General features: G+C 48.4%; 11 protein-coding genes across 11 annotated transcripts; 5 read left to right on the top strand and 6 right to left on the bottom strand.

Annotated features, from left to right (window-relative positions):
* The first annotated feature begins 604 nt into the window (after positions 1–604).
* EDB82DRAFT_256382 (uncharacterized protein) lies at positions 605–1616 on the top strand. The gene is made up of 3 exons (XM_065607327.1): positions 605–994; positions 1049–1128; positions 1185–1616. Exons 1-3 carry the CDS (start codon positions 758–760, stop codon positions 1507–1509), a joined length of 642 nt encoding a protein of 213 aa, XP_065464110.1. The 5' UTR covers positions 605–757; the 3' UTR covers positions 1510–1616.
* Positions 1569–2880, bottom strand: EDB82DRAFT_256390 (HIT-like domain-containing protein). Its single transcript, XM_025728197.2, has 2 exons — positions 2609–2880; positions 1569–2545 (listed from the first exon to the last, which is right to left on the bottom strand). Exons 1-2 carry the CDS (start codon positions 2676–2678, stop codon positions 1629–1631), a joined length of 987 nt encoding a protein of 328 aa, XP_025582589.1. The 5' UTR covers positions 2679–2880; the 3' UTR covers positions 1569–1628.
* Positions 2881–3400: 520 nt separating this feature from the next.
* Positions 3401–5620, bottom strand: EDB82DRAFT_256376 (uncharacterized protein). The gene is made up of 3 exons (XM_025728196.2): positions 5219–5620; positions 5089–5172; positions 3401–5032 (listed from the first exon to the last, which is right to left on the bottom strand). Exons 1-3 carry the CDS (start codon positions 5428–5430, stop codon positions 3547–3549), a joined length of 1782 nt encoding a protein of 593 aa, XP_025582588.1. The 5' UTR covers positions 5431–5620; the 3' UTR covers positions 3401–3546.
* On the bottom strand, positions 5621–6320 carry EDB82DRAFT_256375 (uncharacterized protein). Its single transcript, XM_065607326.1, has one exon. It carries the CDS (start codon positions 6283–6285, stop codon positions 5812–5814), a length of 474 nt encoding a protein of 157 aa, XP_065464109.1. The 5' UTR covers positions 6286–6320; the 3' UTR covers positions 5621–5811.
* Positions 6321–8958: 2638 nt separating this feature from the next.
* EDB82DRAFT_508044 (uncharacterized protein) lies at positions 8959–10873 on the top strand. Its single transcript, XM_025728195.2, has 5 exons — positions 8959–9595; positions 9644–9854; positions 9908–9922; positions 9973–10408; positions 10467–10873. Exons 1-5 carry the CDS (start codon positions 9267–9269, stop codon positions 10598–10600), a joined length of 1125 nt encoding a protein of 374 aa, XP_025582587.2. The 5' UTR covers positions 8959–9266; the 3' UTR covers positions 10601–10873.
* Positions 10874–11122: 249 nt separating this feature from the next.
* On the top strand, positions 11123–12620 carry EDB82DRAFT_559181 (uncharacterized protein; the record flags this gene model as incomplete). Its single annotated transcript, XM_065609716.1, has 3 exons — positions 11123–11410; positions 11512–11924; positions 11998–12620. Coding segments are annotated over 3 exons (900 nt in total), but the record flags the coding sequence as incomplete, so codon positions are not given.
* A 398-nt stretch (positions 12621–13018) lies between these two features.
* EDB82DRAFT_508043 (uncharacterized protein) lies at positions 13019–14728 on the top strand. The gene has a single exon (XM_025728193.2). It carries the CDS (start codon positions 13304–13306, stop codon positions 14345–14347), a length of 1044 nt encoding a protein of 347 aa, XP_025582585.1. The 5' UTR covers positions 13019–13303; the 3' UTR covers positions 14348–14728.
* On the bottom strand, positions 14729–17042 carry EDB82DRAFT_508042 (Metallo-dependent phosphatase-like protein). The gene is made up of 7 exons (XM_025728192.2): positions 16459–17042; positions 16270–16311; positions 16109–16214; positions 15520–16053; positions 15391–15463; positions 15284–15333; positions 14729–15233 (listed from the first exon to the last, which is right to left on the bottom strand). Exons 1-7 carry the CDS (start codon positions 16615–16617, stop codon positions 15211–15213), a joined length of 987 nt encoding a protein of 328 aa, XP_025582584.1. The 5' UTR covers positions 16618–17042; the 3' UTR covers positions 14729–15210.
* A 348-nt stretch (positions 17043–17390) lies between these two features.
* On the bottom strand, positions 17391–19988 carry EDB82DRAFT_508039 (exocyst complex component EXO84). The gene is made up of 3 exons (XM_025728191.2): positions 19600–19988; positions 18049–19544; positions 17391–17995 (listed from the first exon to the last, which is right to left on the bottom strand). The coding sequence occupies exons 1-3, from the start codon at positions 19786–19788 to the stop codon at positions 17641–17643; spliced, it is 2040 nt and encodes a 679-aa protein (XP_025582583.1). The 5' UTR covers positions 19789–19988; the 3' UTR covers positions 17391–17640.
* An 819-nt stretch (positions 19989–20807) lies between these two features.
* Positions 20808–21541, top strand: EDB82DRAFT_527542 (mitochondrial outer membrane translocase complex, subunit Tom20 domain-containing protein; the record flags this gene model as incomplete). The annotated part of the gene is made up of 4 exons (XM_025728190.1): positions 20808–20868; positions 20965–21210; positions 21267–21367; positions 21425–21541. The coding sequence occupies 4 exons, from the start codon at positions 20808–20810 to the stop codon at positions 21539–21541; spliced, it is 525 nt and encodes a 174-aa protein (XP_025582582.1).
* Positions 21542–21876: 335 nt separating this feature from the next.
* Positions 21877–24642, bottom strand: EDB82DRAFT_256094 (uncharacterized protein). The gene is made up of 3 exons (XM_025728189.2): positions 24614–24642; positions 24451–24559; positions 21877–24391 (listed from the first exon to the last, which is right to left on the bottom strand). Exons 2-3 carry the CDS (start codon positions 24500–24502, stop codon positions 22098–22100), a joined length of 2346 nt encoding a protein of 781 aa, XP_025582581.1. The 5' UTR covers positions 24503–24559; positions 24614–24642; the 3' UTR covers positions 21877–22097.
* Positions 24643–24648: the final 6 nt, after the last annotated feature.

Here is a 24648-nt window from a genome sequence, read left to right as displayed (position 1 = left end):
CTCTATAAATAGGCGGGGAAAGGGCGAGGCAAGGAAGTGTTCTAAGAAGCAACAAGTCTAAAGTTGTGTCAGAGTGAATCACGGTTCGTGAGAAGGTGCAGGTTAGGTCCTCACTTTTGGGCTTCAGGGCAGGCGCTAATCAGGCACTCTGATGTAATGACTAAAAGTAAGCCTCTTCCAGCTTGAAAACCTAGCACCTAGCTCGAGCGTTTGTATATAGATCTGGTGTAAGAGATAGATATCATCTTTGTCTTATCATTAGATATTGCTTTCCATGCATCAACCCAGAGATCGATCCATATATTCACACGCGATTCACTTGCGGGGTTAGCTTTACAGCCCTCGTTGGTAGGCTGGGTAGGTTCAAGGCCCCGCTACCCCTAGAATGGTTGACTTATAGCAACTTTCTGCTGGTATTGTCCTGGCTATGCTTACACCTAATATCCGCAAATCGAGGCTGATTCATAATCTTTTCCCAAGGTGAAGCGTGCGTAATGAGATAATAGCTAGGGAATCGGTTCAACAAATTCACACATATATTCACGTTGAGTTTGGCCATGTTGACAGCAAGCATTACACAGTGACATAGCTCATCTCCCAAAACGGCCTCCTTAACCAAATTCGGATAAACAATCCAGCCGCATGTGATGCGCATTCAGCTGCCTGTCATAACGACATCTCCTCCACCTCTCACATCAACCCTGGCTTTATTGAATACCCTTATCAATACATCATCACGAAACAATCTTGATTCGTTATGGACGAGAAACAGCCTTCTCAGAGAGTCATGTTGCCAATCCAGGCTCGCCGTAGTCGACCTACCATGACACTGATCGTCATGGCTATTGTGACATATACCTTTTGGATATGGCAACCCTTCAGGCCTCTCATAGACGACGAGCCTTGGGTTCACGTCACAAACGACGATGTTCAACTCACCGATAGTCTCGTACCTTTGGAAGCACATATCATGAGTAAATGCCCTGATGCAAAGGTAACGCCTTTTCTTGTTGTCACAAGTTTAAAACACATACTCATCAACTGCTAGGATGCTCTCGAACTATTGGTGCTGCCTGTCATGCAGCGCGTCCATGACAAGGTCAACTTTACTCTATCTTATATTGGCCGGTACGTCCATTCTCAACTCCCTCGCTTGTGCCGCGACTAATGCGTAGGTCCTTCAGGCCAACCGCCAACGATGGCGTCGACTGCATGCACGGCCCTTCGGAATGCATGGGCAATATCATTGAACTTTGCGCCCGCGAGCTTTACCCCGACCCTAAGATAAATCTGGGTTTTATTATGTGCCTGAGCCGTGACTACCGCGATATCCCCGGACGATCCCTTGTCGAAGACTGCGCCCTCGAATCTGCCATCGATTTCCAGCAACTGAACGAATGTGCTGTGAAGGAGGATGGAGGCTATGGGTTGAGTCTCTTGCGCCATAGTATTAAAAGGACTGCAGATGTATGTCGATACTGGAAACTAACAACAACAGAGGAATGCTAATATTTGCTAGGCCGGTGTTACGAAGAGTGCTACCATTCGTTTGAACGGCGAAATTTACTGCATCCGCGACGGTGGCGAGTGGTCCGACTGCCCCCACGGTTCTAGTGTCAACGATCTACTTATTGCGATTGAGAGGCTTCGCCGCCAGTCCTAAGTGGCTCAAAGATCTCAGTCCACAACTCACTCGCCTCTCCTAGCGTATAGCTCATCGCGATGCCGTCCATGCCCACCTCGTCGTCTCCCGCCATCGCGCCCAGTGTCTCCATAATACTTTCCAGTCCGACCGCCTTGCCCGTCGCTTGCGTTGCCCCGGCCTCAAGTTGAACGTGTACAACATGAATGTGGAAGTGGTAATATGTTGGTTGGTAGTGCACGTAGAGCTTGAGCTGGTCTGGCTCGATGGACGGATACGTCTTGACGGTTGCGTCAATAAGACGGGCCTTCATGTGTTGTAGCCAGGGAATGTGCTTCTTGCGGAGGTCTCTCAGCGACCAGATGTCCCGTCGCTCGACCAGCGCAAGTAGATGCAGCGCATCTAGCGTCTTGCGGTCCCAGTTGAGGTCCGGCAACATCAGGAAACCTTCGTCGCCCGCCTCGCCCAGCTTTGTTCTGTAGATAACATCTTCCACCTCTTTACGTCCTTTGATAATGTTGAATACCCAATTGAGTCTTCCTTGTTCTCTCTTGCTGAGCATATACGGTTGAATGTGGTTTCTGTAAATCTCTGGTGTTTCTGTGACAAAACGCATCCCCTGCTTGCTGTACTTTTTGATATGTGTTTCAGTGCATGGGTAGATCAGGTTAATCTTCAGGTCGGCGAAGAAGTCAGAGTCGTCAGGCTTGCTTGTCTCGGCACCGCTACGGCCCATGTACCAGTGATATATGTCGTTGGCACCCAAGTTCTGCACCCGTGCGAGCTGAGCAGGCACATCGGCAAGGTATTTCTGTGAGGTAGAAAACGGGGCACGCTCGAGGATCAGGAGAGCTGGGTTGTCGTCGATAGATCCGTAAAGAGAGACACGCCGACCTGCTTGATCTAGAGAGCTCCAACATCAATGGTGAACTGGAATTGCATGGAGGGAAAGAGATGATGCTCTACCTTGGTTGAGGACACGACCAAGCTTGAACTTGTGCACCAGGGCCTCCGCATGTGCCTTGACATCAGCCATTGTTGACTGGAAAGGACGTCTTTCTCTTGGTAATTAAGGCAAAGATGTAATCAAGAATCACGATTTCTGCCCCTCTTTAAGAGTCAAGGGAAACAAGGTGAAGCACCCCGCGGTGGGGCCAGGCATGCATCTACTGTATAGGCAGTCAACAACTCCACAGCGGCAACTAGACCGACTGCGTTCCAGTCACAGTAGATCTAAAACAACTTCAAGACACAGGGTCTGTTGTTGCCGACTGGAATGTTGTCATTCAACATCACTTCATAGCTGATGAAGAGGCATAATGTATCATAAAAAGTTAACTTATTTACAATATCGCTTAGCTAAGTCGTCAGGCTTCATCGTAGCCTGTGATAAAAAGAGCTATGTCTGTCGAACATAATCATCAGAAACCTTGAAGACGTAATGAATATGGTGGCGGCTTCTCTATCGTGCACCAACTGTTTGTTCATCTCCACAACCTCTCATGCAATACTTGAGCGGCTAAAGAGCCGTTCAAGCTGCATCATTACTCGACCTACTGTCGATCCCACTTCCGTAAAACAACATGTCTGGATGCTCACACCGGGTATATAATTCAGCGCTAGAATTGAAAGTAGAGACTTGAATCTCTTTGTATTGTGGATGTTGGAGAGACGAATAACGGCGCGGTGTAGGTGATAGGGAGACCAATCGGGAACTGGAATATCTGGCCAGTGACGGGACGTGATGACCAATATTCGATACTGTAAACCAATATACCCATTGCGTTTGTGCTGTTGGTGGCAACAAGGATGCTGGAAACCCAGGACGCCGTAAACAATGCACCAATGCCATGTCCTCCTAGGACGTCGTATTCAAGGTGAAGACTTCGTGGCTGCGTTTATCATCAGAAAGCAGTGAAAGCATTGGAGCCAGATTCCGTTGACCCATCGCCCTCGATCGTCTTTCTCCAGTGTTCAGGTCGGCAAACGCAGACAAGAGGGAATGCCTTGATCTCGCCTTCCGCCGCCGGTGAGCTGTCACGGCGACCCGATGCGTTCGAGACGCCACTATCGCGTTGAGCTTGTCGTCGAGCCTCCCATTCATCTGCCCGCTCATTGAGCATTACACCTGTCGCCCAACCATCATCCCAGATGCCTACAACCTTAAGCATATCACCACGCTCCAAAGAGAATTCATCGGCTGCTCGGGGTTGGTATGCCCAAAGAGCGGCGATTTTGTCACCGGGATGAATATCATCCTGAGAATAATAGTCCTTAAAGAAGGGCAACTGTTCCGATTGTTGACTAGCAACGCCCTGTGGTGATGAGAACCCCCCAGCACTAGATGGAGATTGTGGTACAGAGCTACCAAGAGCCGAGTTACTGGAAAGTGAGCCGGTTCGTCGAGGCCTAGCAGGTGGTGGTCGAAGGATTCCACCGCGTGTTTCGGAAGAAGGTGGGCTGGACGCGAACTCATCTGATGAAGAGTTGTCAACGCCTCTTCGTTGATAACCCCCTATTGCAGCCATTCCTCCAGCAGCCGAAGAAGTGTCACGGTGATGTGATGGTGAATTGCCAGAATGACCTTCCAGTGCAGACATGCGCGCTATGCGACCACCCGGGAGAACTTCGTATCCCTGAGGAGCTGTTGAGGTTGTCGCTTGAGCCATTGCAGTTGGTCCCTGTCGAGCAGGCGAGGGCTGGTTAAAAATGCTGCCTTTCGGGCTACCCGGTCTCCGTCTCCTCCTGAGGCACAGAAGGAGTGCAAGTCCAAGCAAACCTACACCTGCGAGAGCTCCAATAACGATACCGGCAATTACGCCACCGCTTAGCCCGCCGCCTCCGTCCTCGTCGGTTTCCTCATCCGCAGTGCTTGATTCAGTTGCCGAAGCTGTTGGAGATTCTCGAGAGAAGGTGATGGTGGCGGCCAATGTTGGCAGCTGTACATCTTTGCAACGATCCTCAGCGTTTGAATTGTAGCAGCAAGTATCGGTCGAGTTAAGGCCACTTGAGCCACAGTAAGAACAAAGTCCAATAGTGCTGTTGCCATAGCCGCAGTTCTCTGACTCGTTATCGATGGCTTTGATACACGTCGAAGAGTCCAATGAGCCTCCAGGAAGGGCACAGTTGGTGAAATCTGCCCTTATTAGCTGCAGCAGGCCGTCTGACGGGTTTGAGCAGATGTCGTCGTCTGATGTCAGATAGACCTCGCTTTGGGCGAAGTCGGCACAATCATCAGCGCATAGGGGTCGAGACTGTCGCTCAGAAAGACCACAGGGTTCGATAGAGTTCTGAACAATAGCATTGCACAGTACGCTTGTTGTGAAGCGGGCGTATAAGTCGCTGGTGTTGGTCAAGTCGAGGTCCTTGCAGCCAAACAATGACTGGTATCTAGGAGTTGTAAGCAGTTGGATCGTGGGGGGGTACAGGTGTGGGTGTTTGCTTACTGCCTTTGCACATAGTCTCTCTCGACAAAGCCGGAAAGCTGACTGTCGAAAGATGCCCTGTCCGAAACATATTGTAGGAATGGGCTATTTGATGTCAGAAACAGTTGTGATTTGGACCTGCAAAACTCACAAGAAGTTACGGATGTTGTCCCCGGTGGAAATGGAGGCAGATGTGAATGCTGGACACGCCTTGGAGCCCTTCAGAGAGATACAGTTTGAAACTTGAGCTGTTACTAGCATCGGCGACGCAGAGAGCAATGCGAAGGCAGCGATCTTCGAGGCGATGTGTTTGCGCGATTGGCGAGCTCGCCGAGGGCCCGTGTTTTGACTAGGCGCAGCCATCTTGATGGTTGAGGCGTTTGTCCTGGTTCGACAAGCTGACGTAGAGACCGGTAATATCTTGAGCTTCAATGACACCTATATCATGGTCGTCGGGGTAGGAACTTGAGGTGAGTGTTTGTTTTTCGCAGTGTCGGGTCAACAGAGGCCCTGAGTGGTTGATGCAGGTCGGTGGAGAGATATTAGGCGGTTGATAATCGTAGCCAAAAACTGCTCTCCGGAGCAAACGAGTGTGTGAATGAGCGATTGATCGATTAGTTAAGTTGAAGAAAAGAGTCGAATTGTTGATGCGCAATGGATTTCGTTATACGGTCAAGCGATAGTAGCAGTTGGTCGAAAGATTAAATTACGATTAGTTTCCAGGGAAGGAAAGAGCGAATGTCGTCAAATGGAGATAATTAAGGAAGGTGAGCCTGGTCCACGAAAGTCAAGTTGAGCCGGTTCCTTTGGAGAAAGAAAGCGAACTTGACAGCTCAATCCAACCTTTGGATTGTCGTTCGGGCTCGAGTTGACTTGACTGAGCTGAGCGTGTGTCCGATGGAGGAGGATCCAAGCGATGAGACGCACACACTGGCTGAGTACGAATGAGGAAGGAGGAAGAGGGGGGAAAGTGGAAGAAAAGAGAAACTCGATGTCAAGCGAAAAAAACCCAGTGAAGTCAGACCCAGCAGCTGTGAACGCGACGCTTGTGGTGAAGAGAGTTGACCTGGGATGGTGAGGGCCCTGGTCGAAATAGTAGGGGGTGCTAGGGCGGTATGAACTACCTGGGGTTTTGTCGGGAACGAACGATATCACGGGTGCGCTCAGTGAGGCAGAAAGAAGAGACAAGAGGAGAGAGACTATGAAGGAGCCGAGCATAAAACAGCGAAAATAGTGCTGGCGCTTGGTGTTTGATCCATGCTTTTACCCAAACAACTAACTGGAGGGAAATGGCGATAGCCAGGGTGAGTCGGGTCGTGCTAATCCCAAGAAGGGTTAGATCAGGTCCGGTAGGCGACAACGGGTCGGTCTTGCATGTACCTTGCTCATATAATTAGTATTACAACGATACATTTCCCGCTCAGCTGGATCTAGACGTGTTTAATCTTGCGGAACAGGGATTGAACGGAAGCCGAACAGGGTCCAAGTAGCGTCATTAGACCTGCCCACCACTTAAATAACGCCTTACATAACCTCCTCTGAACCTCTACGGGCCGCTAGGACCAAGGACCAGTGGTTAAGATCGCTAGAAGACCCTCAACAACACCACGAATTTTGGTCTTCATCTCATCTGAGCATTTTGAGCTTTGGCAATCGCATTCTTCTTGGATCTCATATGGTTACTCGGGAAAATACTTACATAAACAAGCTGTGCGATGTAATCTGCAAGGAGTAGTCGCATTTTGAGATAAATGCGATAATATCTTGTCTGCAGGTCATCGTCACTCGCTTTCCCCCTCGCAGCAAGAGGTACTAGTAGTAGATTGTGACCCATTTGTTGTCTTGATTCAGATTCAAATTCGACTTATTCCTAATTGCGTTGGACTCCACGTGTACTAACTGACCCAAATCAAAGACTCATGAAACTTGCAGCTTAATAAGATCTCATCCACATTTGTTTTGACATGTCCAATAAACAAAGACAGATACATCTCCTTGCATAGATAACATGAATCCAGAGAAACTCTCTCTGTAGCGAGATCAGGTCTTCGATTCCGATTTGGCGAGGTATTCATGCTCTTTGATGGTGTCGGGTTGAGTGTTTTCATCGCACACATGATGTACAGGATATGCAAGAGTTAAGGTAGTAAAGAAAACTTGGCGATGAGAGCAACCACACACAAAATGGGAAAACACTTGGCCGAAAGAGAGAATGAAACACTTCGGCTGCAACCCTCTCACCATTTGAACGTGGCAGCAGCCACGAAAATCTCGGCCGACTGTTATTGTTATGACCGACTTGATAAGTGGCTGAGTCTCTGAGACAACCTCCAGCTCAATCTTATTATTATTACTTTTTGTCAGCTTTTGAGTTTGGTACTCACCTTCATATTTGCGGTATATCATGCGAATGTTTTTCTTTTCTTTCCCAATTGTATCTCCAATCTTTAAGCTCGCGCGACCACACAGTTTCAAGACTGCATCGCTGCGCAGCGTAACATTGTAAACTTAGCCTGTCAAGCTTCTTGTGCCTCTTGCGTGCTCTAGCGAGAGGGACCTTTTGATAGCGTGATCTGTTGCGTACGGTAGTAATTATGATCTTATGATGGCAATGCGCATCGATGCACAAACGGGCTGGTGTCATGCACTCTGAAACGCATGATATAATGCATTTGGGATGAAGACCAAAATATCGCAAACACCTCCACTGTAGATTATTCGTCTGAGCTTACCCCATGAACTCCAGGATCGCTTGGAAACCCTCTGGGACTGTCCAAGCCGTCACTTGAACAGTGTCAATCATAACTACCAGAGACTTGTACTCTGCGCAATACAGCAAGACCAGCACAGCACAAGCCCCGGGTCCCTGCAGGCGTACATAGGTAATTTCCCACCCTTGTGGAATCCCCTGCTCGTTCCGGAAGCGCGTTTCACTGGCTTTGTCATGCCACGATACTACCCTGTCATCCGTCGTTCTTCTAACGGAGCTCGTTGAAGCGATGTGCGCTGTCCCATGTGCTAGTTAGCCATTAGCTGCTACTGCCGAGCAAGCGAAGTTGTCTTGTCGATCAGCAGAGTCTGACCTGTCTGTATCGTAAGTTAGGCAATGGAAGAGGCATTTCTGATGGCTGAGCGGTATTTTCATCTCGGTCGAGAACAAGGCATCAACGAGGCATCATAGTTCGTCCATACGATGCTGAGCGCCGAGGCTTTACCTTGTTAGCAAATATGCAGCTTAAGCACTGAGTATCGACATACCAAACAACCGCTGGTATTATATATACCACTATCGAACAGATACAGCAGCACTCATTAGTTGAGAAGTGAGTGCAGAAGACGACCATTGGCTGTTGTCGAATTCCCGTTCTGGTGGTGGACTTGAGATGAGTCACCCTAGAGCACTGCATATTCGAGTTCGTTACGAAACAATACGAGCCTGTCGTTTTAAGTAGTACTTAAGACTGGTCTCTTTCTTTTTCTCGGATTATCTAGAATAAAAATATTGTGTCACCAAAGGCCAGGCAATGCATTTTACTACACCGTGTTTCAGTTCGTGTCATTGTAAGATATCCGGCATTCGGGAAGAGGTGTTCATAGTATTTGTAGTTAGTTGCCTGCCTTAGTAGTTGCATCACTGACCGCTAGGAAAGCTTTAGTATACAAGACTAAATAACCTTGGAGTATGGTCTATTTTAGTAGTTAGACAGCATAACTTGATCTAGGTACTAAATGATCTCGTTGCTTATGCTTCTGACAGCCGACTTTTCCAATATCCTATAGACTATGTTTTTGCCTCTACAATCGTCCCCAGCATGCGATAAGATGTGCACGTATGCTACTCGGTAAGTCCAGCTTGGCCTCAGGGTATCAGAAGAGTTGACCGCTAGGAGCCTACGAGATGGAATTAGCAGGTACTTTACTTCTAATTCAGATGATACTTCTTAGGCTGTTTATTTTTGTACCCTAAGACTTGAAGGGCCAACTTTTCTGCTACTCACCAGCTCGGGGCAACAGAGACCGCCTCGACTGATCCTAATTGCCGGATTAGCAACGATTTGGTTGGGCCGAGGTATTTGTGGAATAGTCTGTAACGTTATCCGGCTCCAATCTTCTTCCAACTAAGGGAAATCCACAGCAAATCCCTCCGCGATCTATCACTCACTAGATACTACCTACTCAGTTTCGCCAAATCAACAAAAATGATAGTCGAAGGAACCGCCAAACTCTTTACTCCTGCCAAAGTCGGCAGTGCTGAGCTCAAGCACCGAGTGGTGCTTGCTCCCCTGACACGGCTTCGGGCAGACAAGACAACCGCGGTCCCAGCGGATTATGCTGCGGAATACTATGCCCAACGCTCCTCAGACGGCGGCCTGCTCGTTTCCGAGGGCACCTTCATCGCTGAAGAGGCTGGAGGTATGTCTGGAGTACCAGGAATCTATTCGCGGGAACAGATTGCGGCATGGAAGGCTATCACGGATGCTGTTCACGCCAAAGGAGGCTACATATTCTGTCAGCTCTGGGCCTTGGGGTAAGTTCCAAGATCGCATATGTGAGGCAAAATACTGACAGTGGATAGTCGAGTTGCCAACCCTAGTATTGTTCCTAACGTCTGGAGTGCTGGTTCAAAGCCCTTCGTCAAGGGCACTGGTCCTACAGAGCTTCCTCCTAAGCTCACGACCATGACTGAAGCTGATATTGATCGATTCGTGGGACATTACCGACAGGCCGCACTGAATGCCGACGAAGCTGGCTTCGACGGCGTTGAACTTCACGGAGCCAATGGATACGTAAGTTTTGGTATGGTGCGCTCCAGTATTCAGCTGACTGACATTGTCTGTAGCTTATCGATCAATTTGTGAGTGCATTCAATGTTCTTTGATTGAGCAGCTACTAAAACTACAGTAGCTCCAAACCAACAGTAATGACCGAACAGACTCGTATGGCGGTAGTCTTGAAAACCGTTTCCGCTTCCCATTGAGAGTCCTCAACGCTGTCTGTGATGCCATTGGCCCTGAGCATGTGGGCATTCGCATGTCGCCTTTCTCGCGCTTCCAGGGAATGCGGGAGGCTGATCCTCTATCCGTCTTTGTACCTTGGACCAAGGCCATCGTCAAGGCACAGCCGTCTCTTGCGTTTATTCACGCTGTCGAGCCACGAATCGAAGGAGGAAGTGACTCGCCTGATAGCACTCCCAAGACAAACGACACTCTCGCTCCCATTCGAGGGGTTGTTAGCAACTCGGATGCCAAGTTCATTGTTGCAGGAGGGTTCACCCCAGAAACTGCTGTAAAGCATGCAAGCGAGACAAATGACCTTGTAGGATTCGGTCGTTACTTTATTCGTGAGTCATCTCGTGAAAGCCATAGTTGTTATGGACGTGCACTAAAGTCTACGTCCAGCAAACCCTGATTTACCAGCGCGAATCCAGAATGGCTGGCCGCTGACCAAATATGACCGCTCGCTGTTTTACACACCTGACAGAAAGGGATACACGGATTACCCAGCATACAACCCTGATGCACCTAGACTTTGACAAACGAGAAACTAGACGACAAAGAATATTGTTAGAGCGTTGAGGCAAGAAATACACATGGTTAAACCCTCCGATAATCCTTCAGCTGATGCATACTTATACGGAAGATAACCTTTAAAGTCGACGCAGGTATAAGAGACGTAGTGCGTGTTTCTGCTGTATGAACCATACTATTAGTCTTAGATCATTTGCTTCCATACTCTAACTACTTAGGTTAAGTTTTCATTGCATACTAAAGCTTGAGTTAACTTTTCTATTGCCCACCATGATACCCTCATGTAACTGAAAGTTTGCCAGCTGCCTAAAGTTACTACTAAAACCCTCATATTAACTCATACCTAATTCAAAAAGGTTCAATAGACAAATTCTGAAGACAATAAAAGCAATTGTGTAACCCGCGTTGTTCTCTTTGCCCTTCTCATTCTCCTTCCGCCACTCACCCAGACATTATACTCACCAATCAACAGATCTTTATTTTGACAGCCATCTTTAAGAGACACAATGTGCCGGCTTCCAGATTCCATAACAAAACTCTATATAGGAGTCCAGGACTTCTTGAATAGGTCCCAGAGATCCTGGCAAGCTGCCTGTGCAGCTTGGAACGAAGTCCCAGAGGCTCCAACCATGATACTGTCAGCCCAGACACCGAAAATCGATATCGATATCGGTCACAAATTACCGGCGATTAGGGGCGCATTGAGCGCGCTTGATGCGCCTCCAAGCGATTCACGACTGGTCTTTTGGACTGATGCTTCTAAGAAACATCGTTCCGCAGGATGGGCGGCTGTGTTTCGGGAGGGCTGCACCTTGGTGCGTATCATGGCAAGGGGACCATGTGGCACATCGTCCAATATCGAAGAGCTTCAGGCCATCGGCCTTGCCCTTGACTACACGATACAACTCGTTGAAAGGAAGAGGAGAACGACAAGAGGGGACGACTGCAAATCCTTGAAGTGTACATCGACTCACAAGCCACGTTGGAACTTTTGAGAAAGGCACTATCAGACTTGCCACCTTTGGGCATCGATGACATCGACGACACCAAATGTAAATATTACAACAACAAGAAGAGAGCATGGTTGTTGGCCCAGATGATAGCGCGAGAGGTGGGTCGTAAGGCCACACAGCTTCAAGAAGCTGGCGTGTATATCGAATTGAACTGGGTGCCTCGGGATACAGTTATTGGCAACCAACTTGCTGATAGGGGCGCTGCACTTGCGAGAATGGGAGTTGGATGTGGTTATACGCTTAACAATGCACTCGTCGAGTTTCTTCCAGCCGATCCTGTTGGAGAAGGAGACGAGGACAAGACGAGTGTGTGCTTGTAAGTTATATCCTTTCTTTGTATCGGTAGGTACTCTTTAAATACTGAACTCTAGCTCAAACCATGTTTATAGGACCGTGCCGCAGATACGTATGGCGGAAGAAATTGAGTCGACATTGATAGAAAGAGCGGCAGAAGTAGAAGACATACTCGCAGCAACGACCCAAGATGTTGTAGAAGAACCGCTAACTGAAGCTACTTGGCAAAGAATAGCAGAACCAGAACCAGAACCGGAGACAGACGAGGCGAGTTGGCAAGACAGCGACTTCTAAACGTATGCCGGTTTCTGGACTGGAGCGGCAGACGAGACTGTTGGAGCCACAGGCGAAGAAACAGTTGAAGTTACTGGACAGAGACCTGAAATTGGGAATAATTGGCACAACAACGACGCTATGCCTATAGATCCGCAGCTGTACCTTCCATTGCCAGATGAGATGACTGGTGTGGCGACCAGAAAAGTGGCAGCAGAAGAGGCAAATTAAACAGGTAAGTACTGGAGAATGGACAATACCAGCACCAGGGACAGAAGGGCTCGCAGTTTATTGAAACAACACCCTACGGATGGAGCCGCAATTGCTATTCCAGGACCTGAAGCTTATACCTCATAGGACTGAATACGGGACGGAAATAGGGAGGAATATGCCATGGCCTCAGGGTAACATTCTTGCCGATAGCCAGGAACAACCTAAATTAGTAGATGATTCGTGAAATAACGATAGAGCTTTTTTAGTGGTTTTATCATTTACTAGCGAACCACAATGAAAGACAAGCAGATACGATCACCATCCATGATGTTAGGCTATTACTTTCCTCGCGGTATCAGAGCCACGCGAACCATCGGACAAGTTTTATATTCCAGTCCGATATGAGTCTAGAACTCACTGGCTTACCTCTGTTAATTTGATGAGAAATTGTCCGACAAGCTAAAGATTAATCAGTTCAAGTCAAAATCATAAATTATCTTCAAACATCAAGGCCGACCGCTCTAGTCCTCTCTAGTTCACCAATCACGTTGGTCTCGCTCCTTTCGCGCTCAAGGAAACCTCCGACTGCCGACTTCGACATTACCTAAATAGGAAACGAGCCAAGGGCGATCTGCCGGCGGTTTCGCGACGCCGATGACCGATACTGATCTGATGCCGACATAGGTCATAGATGCAGAAAGATGAATGTTTCAGTTATTGGTTGAGGAATAGGAGATTCAAGCCTGTGAGCTACATACCTTGTATGCTTATATAGAGCAAGAATATCCTGACCATCATGCCATTCTCTATTCACCAATAAAACAAGTTGCAGTCTACAACTTGATTACATTGGATCTATTCGATTACTCTGTACATGGCTGTACAAAGCGAGACTGCCTGCATCACTTGGTCAAAATGTCATCACAGAGTCCAAACAGCATGCCTCCTCAAGGCCCTCCCTATCTCCCTCGCACAGCTGGCCTCGGTGGTCGTCCAACACCGTCCGTCGATGATCCCATCTGCGGCGTCATATTGGCCTTCTTCGTCACAGGCGCTATTCTCAACATGACCATCCTGCAACTCAACCGTCGGCGTTCCCACAAGTTCATTCTCTCAGGCCTTCTCTTCGGTTTCTGCATGGCCCGTATCACCGCAAACGTCCTGCGTATCGCATGGGCTTCGAACCCTACCAACTCGAGTCTCGCCATCGCCGCCAATGTCTTTACAAACGCTGGTGTTGTTCTCCTTTTCGTCGTTAACCTCATCTTCGCCCAGCGCATTCTGAGAGCTTATCATCCACACGTTGGATGGAGCAAGCATGTTTCCTTGATCTTCAAGTTCCTTTACTTTTCCATCGCTGCCAGTCTTATCATGCTCATCACCGCTGTCGTATACAACTTCTATACTCTCAACCCGCATACTAAGCAGCAGCTTCGCGATATTCAGCTTACTGGTAGTACGTTTCTCGCCATCCTCGCATTTCTCCCTCTACCTATCGTTGGACTCTGCTTCATTCTTCCTCGAAAGACAGCCATGGACAAGTTCGGCCAGGGCCGCATGCGCACCAAGATCCAACTTCTCGTCTTTACTACTGTTCTTCTTACACTGGGTGCCGCATTTCGGACTGGAGTATCCTACAAGGTCCGCCCCGCCAACGACCCAGCGTGGTATCACAGCAAGGCATGCTACTACTGCTTCAACTATGTCATTGAGATCATTGTCGTCTTCTCGTACGCTCTCTCTCGCTTCGACCGTCGCTTCCATATTCCTGACGGCAGCCATGCCCCTGGCGATTACTCTACCAACAAGAAAGCCCCTCAAGACCCCATGTATCGTGTCAACACCGAAGAGGAAGTCTTTGGCAATGACGAGCGACCGCGAACGGCAGAACAGAACCAGAAAATGCAGAGGCAATGGGAGGCAAACCTTGAGGCAGAGCGCGAAAAGGAGGCCGTTTGAAGTCAATCCTTATTAAGACAACGTTACACGAATGTCTTATTTGTGATACTTAACAAGATTGCAGAGGTACATGTGACCGGAATCTTGTACTACTGTCTTTAGGAAGGCCATGGCTAATGGGCAGCAAGAAAGATGGCTTCTAAACTTTATGGCAAAGAATAAACAGCATAAAGAGCCTGATCTAAATAGCATAAGCTGACCTAATAATTTCGTCTCTTGTGTTCAGCGGCCAAACCTGATACCCTGAGGCATGGTTATCGGGCTACGCCGAGCGAACAAGCTGTAACTGGATTAATGAGTTGGCGCCACCAATATGTTGATTAGAGTAGTTTTAGAATTGCCAATATAGTGAAATGATTACCATTTACAAAACTGCTTGCCTCGATGCTTCGATACCTTAGGGTTGAGTTCTGTTATGTCTTTGCTATCATTCCTCTTTAGTAGCTCGGTTCTTTCTAATGCTTCATTCTCAACTTTTACAGACATCACAGTGAGAAGCTTAAGACAAAAATTGATCATGCATGCGTGTTTCTTTCTCTTACAGCGCGGAACTCAAATATGCGTATCTAAGCAATCCTGAGACGGAGCGCCGCAACGTAGTCTACCAAACCCTTCCCAGCAAAGGTATAGGCGTCCCAATGCTATCGTGCCTTTGCCGCAATATTTGGGAACTCGCCATGAGCAAAGATGCTATATCCGTACAATTCATGCGCCACAGAGTTTTGGTTCGTTTAGAAAGTTCGTCGTGTGGAATCGTACAAGGCCGAGCTGCAACGTCTTTGAGGCTGGCGCAGTTGCCCCAAATATGACAGTTCGACATTAGCTGGCTCGAGCTTGGTGAGACATGGGTATACGTGACGAGATTAGAGGAAGTAATCGGGAGTCCCTTTCATGAACGTTAGCCAAATCCAATTGGGTTTATGTGTTGGAACTTACGCCTTGAGACCATAGGCTCGCCGGCTCTAGGGCAAGGGTCAAATTGCAGGCTGTTCTTGGTCAGTTCGTCGTGCGATTTATGAAGTAGGCTACCGGCTCAAACATACAAGGTGTACTTCAAGTGCTCGTCAATTTCCATGATGGCGGCTTGATTACCACATCGATAGCAGTAGTTGGGTGCTGTCATCATGTTAATTTTGCAAAGGCCTTGGCGCATCTGGGCATTCGAGACAAACCTGAGAAAATGGTAACCACATTACGGTCTTGGGACCAGTTGTAACCCTCCATAACCAGCTGATGAGCTCGTGCGATCAAGGTCAAGCCGTTGTTGTGATTGAAGGCTTCTGAGATATCCTGGCCGAATGTATACCCCGCACCTCGAGGAGAAATTCCCCAACCGCATCGGTCGTCGGGGTCTGACCAGAGAAGGTCACACATGGGACCCTCGTGTGGGACTTCCTGGATACGATCCAAAGCTCGGATGTTATCGAGTGTGTCGATACTAGGAGAAAGACCACCGTGAAGACAGAAGATCTGGTTGTCGATTAGGGCAGTGAGGGGAAGGTAGTCAAAGAGGTCGGTGAAATACTTCCAGACATTAGCGTTTCCGTATTTGCGAAGACACTCGTCGTAGAAACCGTAGACCTGAGTGATCTGACGGGACTCGTGGTTTCCTCGGAGGATGGTGATTCGCTGAGGGTATCGGATCTTGAGGGCGACGAGAAGGGTGACGGTCTCGACGGAGTAGTAACCTCGATCAACATAGTCACCTATTCGGAGTAAGTATTGACAGCGTAAGATTTTAGAATGATGATTGAAGCGTACCCATGAATAGGTAGTTGGTGTCGGGGTTGGGTCCACCGATTTTGAAGAGCTCCATCAAGTCGTGGAACTGGCCGTGAATATCACCACAGACGGTAACAGGGCATTTCTGGAGACCTTTTAGTTCAAGTATCTTGATCAACTGGCGCATGATGATGACATACCACTGGCTGCACGTTCGACTCTTCCTGTAAAACTTCTCGGGCCTGTGTATTGCACGTTAGCATTCGGCCGCCTCACGCGAGAAGCGCCAAAGCTTGTTGAGTGTCGCACGCTCGACGTTATTCGCAACTTAACGGTCGTGTGCATCACATAAAGCTCCATCGCCCCCGTGTAATTGACATCCAGCTCACCTTATCGCACAGTCTCTGAACGTCAGCCTCGGCCAGCTGCTTGCAAGACATCAAGCTCTCAATCCAGCCGTCAAGAGTGGGGATCGTAGTGGGCTCGAAGTTAAGCACAGGTGAAGCTTCAGCGGGTGCTCGCCCAACATCCTCCATATTGGTGTCCATGACTCAGAGGTATAGAATCGAGTATCGAGATGTGTTGATTGTGGGAGTTGAGGTTGAAATGACGTTGACGTTGGATGCGGTCACGCCTGAATCGCGAGCGGTGGGGCACGAGGCACAAAGGCGGCGGTCGTCAGGGGAGGAGAAAAGGGAAACAAGGGAGATGAGATAATCAATAGCAGCTACCGACACCAGCAGCAGCAGCTTCTGTCGCTAAAACAGTTCTATCGCGGGTAGAAAAAGGAGGAGTAAATAGAAGCCCAGGTTGGGAGAGGGCGGGCGAAGCTCGTTGATGAAGAATTTTTGGTGGGCGTTGTTAGGTGATAGTTAAATGATGATGGGGAGCGAAAGGAGGAGGGAGGGATCCATGGATGATGTTGGTGGTTGCCAGTCTAGTCTAGCACGCCTGGCTTGGGCTAGCTACTACCTCTGGGCTTAACTGGGGGCACCGCCAGCACAGCGCCATTCATGATGAACTGCCCCTGTCCGGACGGGCTCTTCCAGTCCAACTGGATGCCTGGTTGGCCTCAGAATTGGAGCCTCGTGTGGCGCATTTTACCTAAGTACTGTTTATGCCGTGACCATAGCTCCCAGTACCTACCAATATATTTATTTAGGGATCAAAGACGATTTAACTTTTGAAACTGATCCAACGGTTATCAGGGTGGAATTTAATTAAACAAAGATGGCATCGATTAACAGCACTTTCATAGAAGTATGCATCACTTAACACCGCCTATCCATTTCGTCATTGTTCAATGAGGTCCTCGGTTGCATCACAGAGCTTACCCCAAATGGATGTGGCTTAGTTAAATGCCAATACTTTGAACATCAAGGACCATATTTCATCAAACCAGCTTCTCAATAATAACAACATTATGCGTAATTTACTACGATGGCTCTCCAATTCCAGCCTGGGTATTGCCACACGAGTGATCCCACATTCAACCGATGCTGACATGGCAACCAAAATGTTCCTAACATCATCATCACCAACTCATTGCCTCAACGCCCGTAAAGATGCCTTTACGACAACCCCAATCCTACGGAAGGTCCCTGATCAATTGGCTCATAGATCATCAGGTTCTTTCCGACCAGGTTCTCAAAGTCCAACCCAACTTCAGATAACAGCTTAGAATGCTCCTTTGCTCTTTCCATACACTGGGTCCAGACATGTCCTCTAGGCTCCGTACTACTAAGCTGGCGTGCCAGGATAACGTTGAATGCGTCAACCTCCTCCTTTGCCCACTTGACGCACACACTCATCATTGGTGGTGGGAAGCACGACTGGAAACACTGCACTGTGTTGTGAATGACCATAAAGTACACAAATGAGAGTTCCCAAATGTAGAGATGCAAATCTCCCTGAAAGATGCATTGTCTATGATTATGTCAGTAATTATAACGAAGGCGAAGTAATCCAAATCTCCTCACCTGGTTCGTTTGTGGATTGTGCCACTTCTCGCCGCTAGATACGACTCGCGGGCGCTGTCTTCAAAGCCCAGCCTCGTCAACCAGCTGACGTTGCGTCTTGTCTTTGTATTGTTATCGTGTGTCATTTCAAGTTCCCGAACAATCATGTTGGCAAGTCTGACAGATCGTTCGTTTACTTTAAAGTTGATAAAGTCTTGAGCGATTGCATGATTCTTCAACCCGCGAGCAATTGCTTTGAGCTTCTCGACGCGGACTACAGCGTCCTCGAATCTTTGCATCGCAACGTCGATATCAAGATCATCCATCTCGCTTTCAACCCAACGCAGATTTTGTTGCTTGCCATCCACCTCAATGAGCATATCCTTGATATCAGATAGGGTCGCGAGAAGCTCCGTCTTTTGAAGAAGACCCGGATCTCGAGAAGCAAAGTAGTTGATTGTCTCACGTGCCTTGTTGTTAGCCTCCATCTCTGATCGGAGACCTTTGCGCAGCTGTTCTATAGCTTTGCGCACATTGAGGAGCAGCTGTTTCTTTTCGGGGTCTTGGGGTTTCTCTGTCCGATAGATAAAAGATTCCTGACCAACACCTCGCACCATAATAGCGTCTGCAAGCTTATTGCGTCCGCTGTTTGATGATTCTCCAGTGCTCGACATATCCACCACCTCTACATCCAACAAGGGCCAGCAGCGGTCTGCCACCAACTTCATCATAGGCCCCCGTGCATCTGCGCCAGGTGCATCTGCCTTTCGCTTCTTACGCGACGCGATAAGAAGGTGATCGTTAAGCAGAAAGATCTGCATTGCTCTGCGTGACTTGTATGTGGCATTGTCGAGCTCAATCCAAGGGCCTGCGTCTTGCACAACATGCCGTCCTGCCGCATTAGGGAGAAATTTTTGCGATCCTTCGACACCCTTGTACAGGGCCTGCATTTGCGAATTCCACATTGCACTTCTGTCGGCGATAGAAGTGCGCCTATCTCTTCTGCTGCTGATACCAGGGGCAACCCCCAGATCACTAGGCATAGGCTCATCGCTTTTGGCTGCAGCAGCTCTCATGGCGGTTGTGTTTACCTTGAGCTCTGACATGAAGTTCTTCAGGTTCCTCATCTCACTCTTGAGCTTCTCAGCTTCCTTGCTGATTTTGATAAACTGTGTTCTGTTCTGCATAACGCTCTGTTGCAGATCCGTTCCCACACGTGTTTTGACTTGGCGCAGCGACTCTTCAAATTCGCGAATTTGATCCTCGGTAGCGTCGCTTAGAGCAGCTTGAACATACCGATCTGGCTTCAGCTTGGGATCGCGTAGGCCCTTGATGTCGATGACTGGAGCAACACCAGGTCCTGAGCGCGATGGAGGCTTCCTGGCAGCGGCGACGGTATCCCTCGGTTCGTAATTACCCAGAGAGGGCATCTGCGGCATCGGGGGTGCTCCGCCATTGGAGATAGAGGACGGCTGGTTAAATCGTGTCGAATATCGCCGCTTCACTAGATCCGAAGTCTATGTAGCAAGGTGAGTACAACGGAATCGGAGACGGCTCTTGGATCGTATTCACCTTTCCACCAGCCATGGGAGGAGGACGTGGGCGAGGTCGAGCTGAAGCTTGGCTAGGGTCTGCATCTGGGAGAGGTGGTCTGTTAGAATCATCTTGAGCAATCGGCCCCGAAATCTGACGAGGCGCGCTGATAGTTGGCCTCTTCTTCCTCCTGCCGCTACGAAGCGATATCTTATTGCGATCCTCCATGTTGAGCGAGTATTGAAGAGCTAGGTAACCACGTTCGGCGACAATGGGGGGAAAGGAGCAATTGGTAGATAGATGCCGTCAAGTCGCTGATTTTAGAATTTATACGATAACGTGCAACGATGTCTCAAGTCAAAACAAAATACTGGTCTGGCCTCTGGAGCCAGCCGAGCTCTATCATGAGGTATGTGTAATGGTTGGGTCTTGGAGCTCTAGTGAAGCAGCCACTGAATGGGTTCCATGCATCAGGAGGTGGGGGTACGTACCCAGCCTCTTCTCAGCCGCGTTGGGTGTGCTAGACATGCTAACATGTTAGTGTGCTATCACGTTCGATAAGCCGTGATTGGACATATCGTGTTACTGTATGAGCGAATTGAGGTCCTGGATAGACTTATACGGTATGGTAGTCACAGTTTTAGAAAGGTGGTCAAGTTTCTAATATCGTTTTTAGTTCGTTCCCCGGCCTGTATGAGGATTCTGTTGTCATGTATCCATCAACGGAACATTAATAAGTTGTGGAGAACAATGACAAGATACCTATGCTATGCTACGTTAGACTAAGATTTTAATAGTAGTTTATAACAAGAGCTGATACAATTGGTATTTACGGTAGGTAGTTATAATCACAGGATAGTTGTTCAAGCATATTCTTGATTGACTTCTATATGACTGGCAGGGAGGCTAAATATCTGATCTCATCAATACAGTTCGGATATATTGCACCCCACTTTCCAGGGAAGCTCCCACTCTCCAAAAAGGGCCTAGCTCCACATCATGTGCTCCGTTGGTAAAAAATTAGGAAAGCAAGCGACGCCTGAAAGCTTGCTGCTGCTCTTGACGCTCGAGAAAGTGAACTCATCTAATTGACGTTGTAATATTCTCCGTCACTCGGCCTCCGACATCGCCAAACAATCTCTCGAGTCCCGAGTTTGCTCATTGTAATAGTGCTGTGGGAGTGTCTTTGGACTTTTGTTGACTGCGCTCCAATCTTCCCACCTCCGCATCACTATCCCGCTTCAAAAATGGTTCAGACTTCAGCTTTGGTGACGGCATCCGTCGCTACCGCCGCCGCCGCCATTCTCGGTATGACCGCGCATTCACAACGCCCAGTAGCTATGGGATAGCGACATGCTATACACTACGGTACACATTGGCTAATCATGGATACTTCTTGAGCAGGTTACGCTGCCTACTTCGACTATCAACGTCGAAACCAGGCCGAGTTCCGTCGAAACTTGAGGAGAAACGAGCGCAAGCAGGCCCGAGTCGCGAAGGAGGAGGCCGAGGCTTCTACTCAGCAACAACGCCAGAGCATCCGCTCCAGGGTTCAGGAGGCAAACGAAGACGGTTTCCCCTCTGGCGTTGAGGAGCGGGAAGCTTTCTTCAATGAGCAGGTTATGGCTGGAGAGATGCTTAGCCAAGATCGTGCGTGTACCCTTTCTTAAGAAGTTGTTTGCAAGATGCTGACTATTATTCATCAGCTTCCAAGGCTCTTGAGTCTGCTCTGGCCTTCTACAAGGGTCTCAAGGTCTACCCTGCTCCTAGCGACCTGATCCGAATTTATGACAGCACTGTTCCCAAGGTAAGACATATCTCAAAAGCTCCGTGTGTTTAGATGCATATCCTAACAAATTCACAGCCCATATTAGACATCCTCGCTGAGATGATCGCATACGACTCATCTCTCGATGTCAGAGCCTCCGCCGCTCCTGCCGGCATCAACCTCTCCGACATTCCCAACGTTGGTCTTGATTAGAGAGGTATAAGACCTATCCGAGTTTCCTCTCCGCTCTTGGCACATATATACCCAGACGTTGGAAATGGTTGAAATAATGCCCTCCCTAAAATCTGTACCATGGAAAGCTTGCATGGTGTCAAAGCTTTCCAAAGAAGAAATGTCTAATGGAGACCTGACGGCCTTCAATGTACTATAGTTTCGCTCTTTTCACTTCCATAGAGCTTTGTGTAAACAGATGTACGTTGAAACGAATGAGTTTAGGAACGACAATTGCTGGCAACGTTTCAGCAAAACATTATGAAGTTATATTCTTTTCTAATTCCCGAACCATGATTCCACACAAGCCTGCGTTAAAATCCATATAAAAAACGACTTCCATTTCTCTGCCATAACTTCTTATAAGCAAAGCACCAACCCTGCACGTAAAATGCGTGAGGGACTTGATGCTCGAAGATTGTTTGAGCCTACATAGTCGGAGATAATGTTTGCTTCTAGCGAGAAAATTGGTTGCATATAGCATTGTAGGTCGAAAGTTCAAACTTGACTTGTACTTAAAACATTTTTATTGGGAGACTTATGATGCTTCAATCTTTCGTCCCTTTCTGTCTACTCGGTCATCACGAGGATCAAAACCTCCGTTACCCCACAAAGCCCACTCGGGAGTTGGCGCCCCCATGTATTCCTCTGGGGTAAAGTTTCCAGGTCCACGCTCCTCCAGAAGTTCAAAGAACTTCTTGTAGTCGATCAAAGTGTGCCACTTTTCATCGACATAAAATCTCTCGCTAGCCAAGAGAATACAGCAGCTGTGAGCATGCTCAGCAGCAATGCCGTACTTTAGCCCCTTTTCCTTCAACCGTTTCTCGAGAGCCTTGACAAAGTCGCAAACCTCCCAGTAAAAGGGAACATTAGACATGCTCAGGCCGGCATTCGATGAGGTTGATGTGCCGCAGTATGTCACGCCTTTGACTTCGACGAAGCATGGCAAACCTTGTTCCACGAGCCGCGCGTATCCCTCGGCCTCCTCCTCGACGTTGAAACCCTTGACGAGCGTCAACCGAAACACGGTTCGGTGGCTGAAGCGCTTTTCGCGAAGAATGTCAAGGCAGCGGTTGAAGCGTTCCCAGAAGTCTCTGTGAAGAGGTCTGTCAATTCTCCGTAGTGATTCCTTATCAGCTGCATCAATAGATACGTATAGCTGAGTTACGGCTTTGAGATCCGCAAGTTGGTCAGGATGCTGAGCATTGCAGACAAGGAAAGAGGAAATGCGTTCGGCATGTAACATGCCGAGAAATTCGTTGATGTAGGGGTAGAAGATGGGTTCTCCGACAAGCGATAGAGCGCAGTGTCTAATCTGCATAGCTTCGGCGAATCGCTCAGCTCGCACACCAGGCATGCCACGCAGCATTTTGATCTTCTTGTAATGGTTCATTTTGACGCCGTCAAAGATGAGATCAGGAGGGTCCACAACCCATCGCCATGTTGTTCCAACTGGGTTTGTGCCGTGGCGCCAACAGAAGACACACTTGTTCGAGCAGGAGAGCGAAGGGGTTGTTTCCATACATTGATGACTCGCAATACCGTAGAATGACCATTTGTAACAGGAGCCGCGTCCACGAAGAGCTGATTTTGTCCATCGACATGTCTTGACCCCTGAGTGAGATCCGACAATGGCGTAACCTTGTTTGGTGAGTGCTTTATATGTAGGCGATTCCTCGGCAACCATCTTTTTAGGTCCTTGGGGGACTGCTTTTTTTGTTGAGGATCCATAGTTGGTGAAATCAACAGCGAGAGGGGCTTTCTGAATGGTTGAACCATCATCCTTTCGAATCATACGTCCAAGATCCTCGACATCGTCAAGATCCCTTCCACCCTTTGTCTTTTTATCGGTAGCATCGTCTTCAATGATGACTTCGCCATCGTCTTCGTCTTCAGCAATGTCCTCGACATCACTTTCGTCGGCTGCCCCACTGCCAGGAAGTCCTTCTCCCAAGTTTCCAGTGCGAGCGACATATTCGATAACTTCTTCGACACCCTGGGCCCATTCCTGCATACGTTCTTCATGATCACTTTGCATATCACCCATTCCAACAGGGTAAGCTCTCTTGCGACCAGTAAGCTTAGCCATCCATTTGTCGACTTCCTTGGCTTGAAAACAGAAACCATCCGCTTCGGTAGGCCAATTCTCCTTATCGCCGAAACCGAAAACCGAGTAGCCTAGAATACTGGATAGAGGCGCCGTATCAATTCGGAAGTCATGGTGGGTCTCCTGGAGATGCTCGAGGAAGGTGTCGTTGATGGTGTCGATGTTGTAGCTAGGGATCAGAAAGAGGTAGAAGAGGTCGGCATCACCGTGCGCCTTGTAGGGAGTGAGGAAGTAATCATCGAAGTCAATCTCGGTAAGATCTAGGGTTTCGGGCTTAAGGAATTGTCGACCTGACCGCTTGGAAAGCTCGTCCAACTTTCCTCCCAGCTTTTCAGCGTATTCTTGCGCAATCTTGGCCGTCTTGGTCGTAACGGAACAAAAGAAGATGAGAGGCAGAACAGATCGAGTAAGATCTTTTTCTTCCTCCGTTTTCTTTGATGGTTTTCTGGCTAACCCACCCTTGATTCGTCGGGGTCCCTGAGATTTGGCATTCTTTTTCTCCTCGACGGGCTCGATGGTGGGGGTCTTTTCTTCGATTTGAACTTGTTCAACCTTAACTTCTTCGACTACGACCTTTGGCTTGGCGGGTTCTTCGTAAGCCTTCTTGAAAGCGACTACCTCTGTCTTTTGACCATTGAACTGGAAGTAAATCCGAACAGCGACGAGAATGATACAAGTGGCAAAGAGGATAGGCGTTCGGTGGAGGTGCCAGACATCGACCAATTCTATTAAGAGTTCAGTCAGCAGCACGTTTTGCGACATGGGAATAACTAGAAGAGCTTACCATCGACAAACGAGTCGAGGCGCGAAGGCGACGAGTGATTTGCCCAATCCATGGTGACGATCAGCCTTCAGCCAAACTGTCCCTTACGATTTTAGCAAGAATGAATTGAGTGAGTTGGCTAAGAACAATCACACAAGCACACAATTAATTGATAAGATTTCATTCTGAGAAAAAATGCCCCGCGCCTCCGCAATCAAG

This window comes from Fusarium venenatum (genome assembly GCF_020744135.1).
Source record: "Fusarium venenatum strain MPI-CAGE-CH-0201 chromosome Unknown EDB82scaffold_3, whole genome shotgun sequence".
In the NCBI taxonomy this organism is placed as follows: Eukaryota; Fungi; Ascomycota; class Sordariomycetes; order Hypocreales; family Nectriaceae; genus Fusarium; species Fusarium venenatum.
Note: the sequence above shows the minus strand (reverse complement) of the source record. Positions and strands in the feature narration are given on the sequence as shown.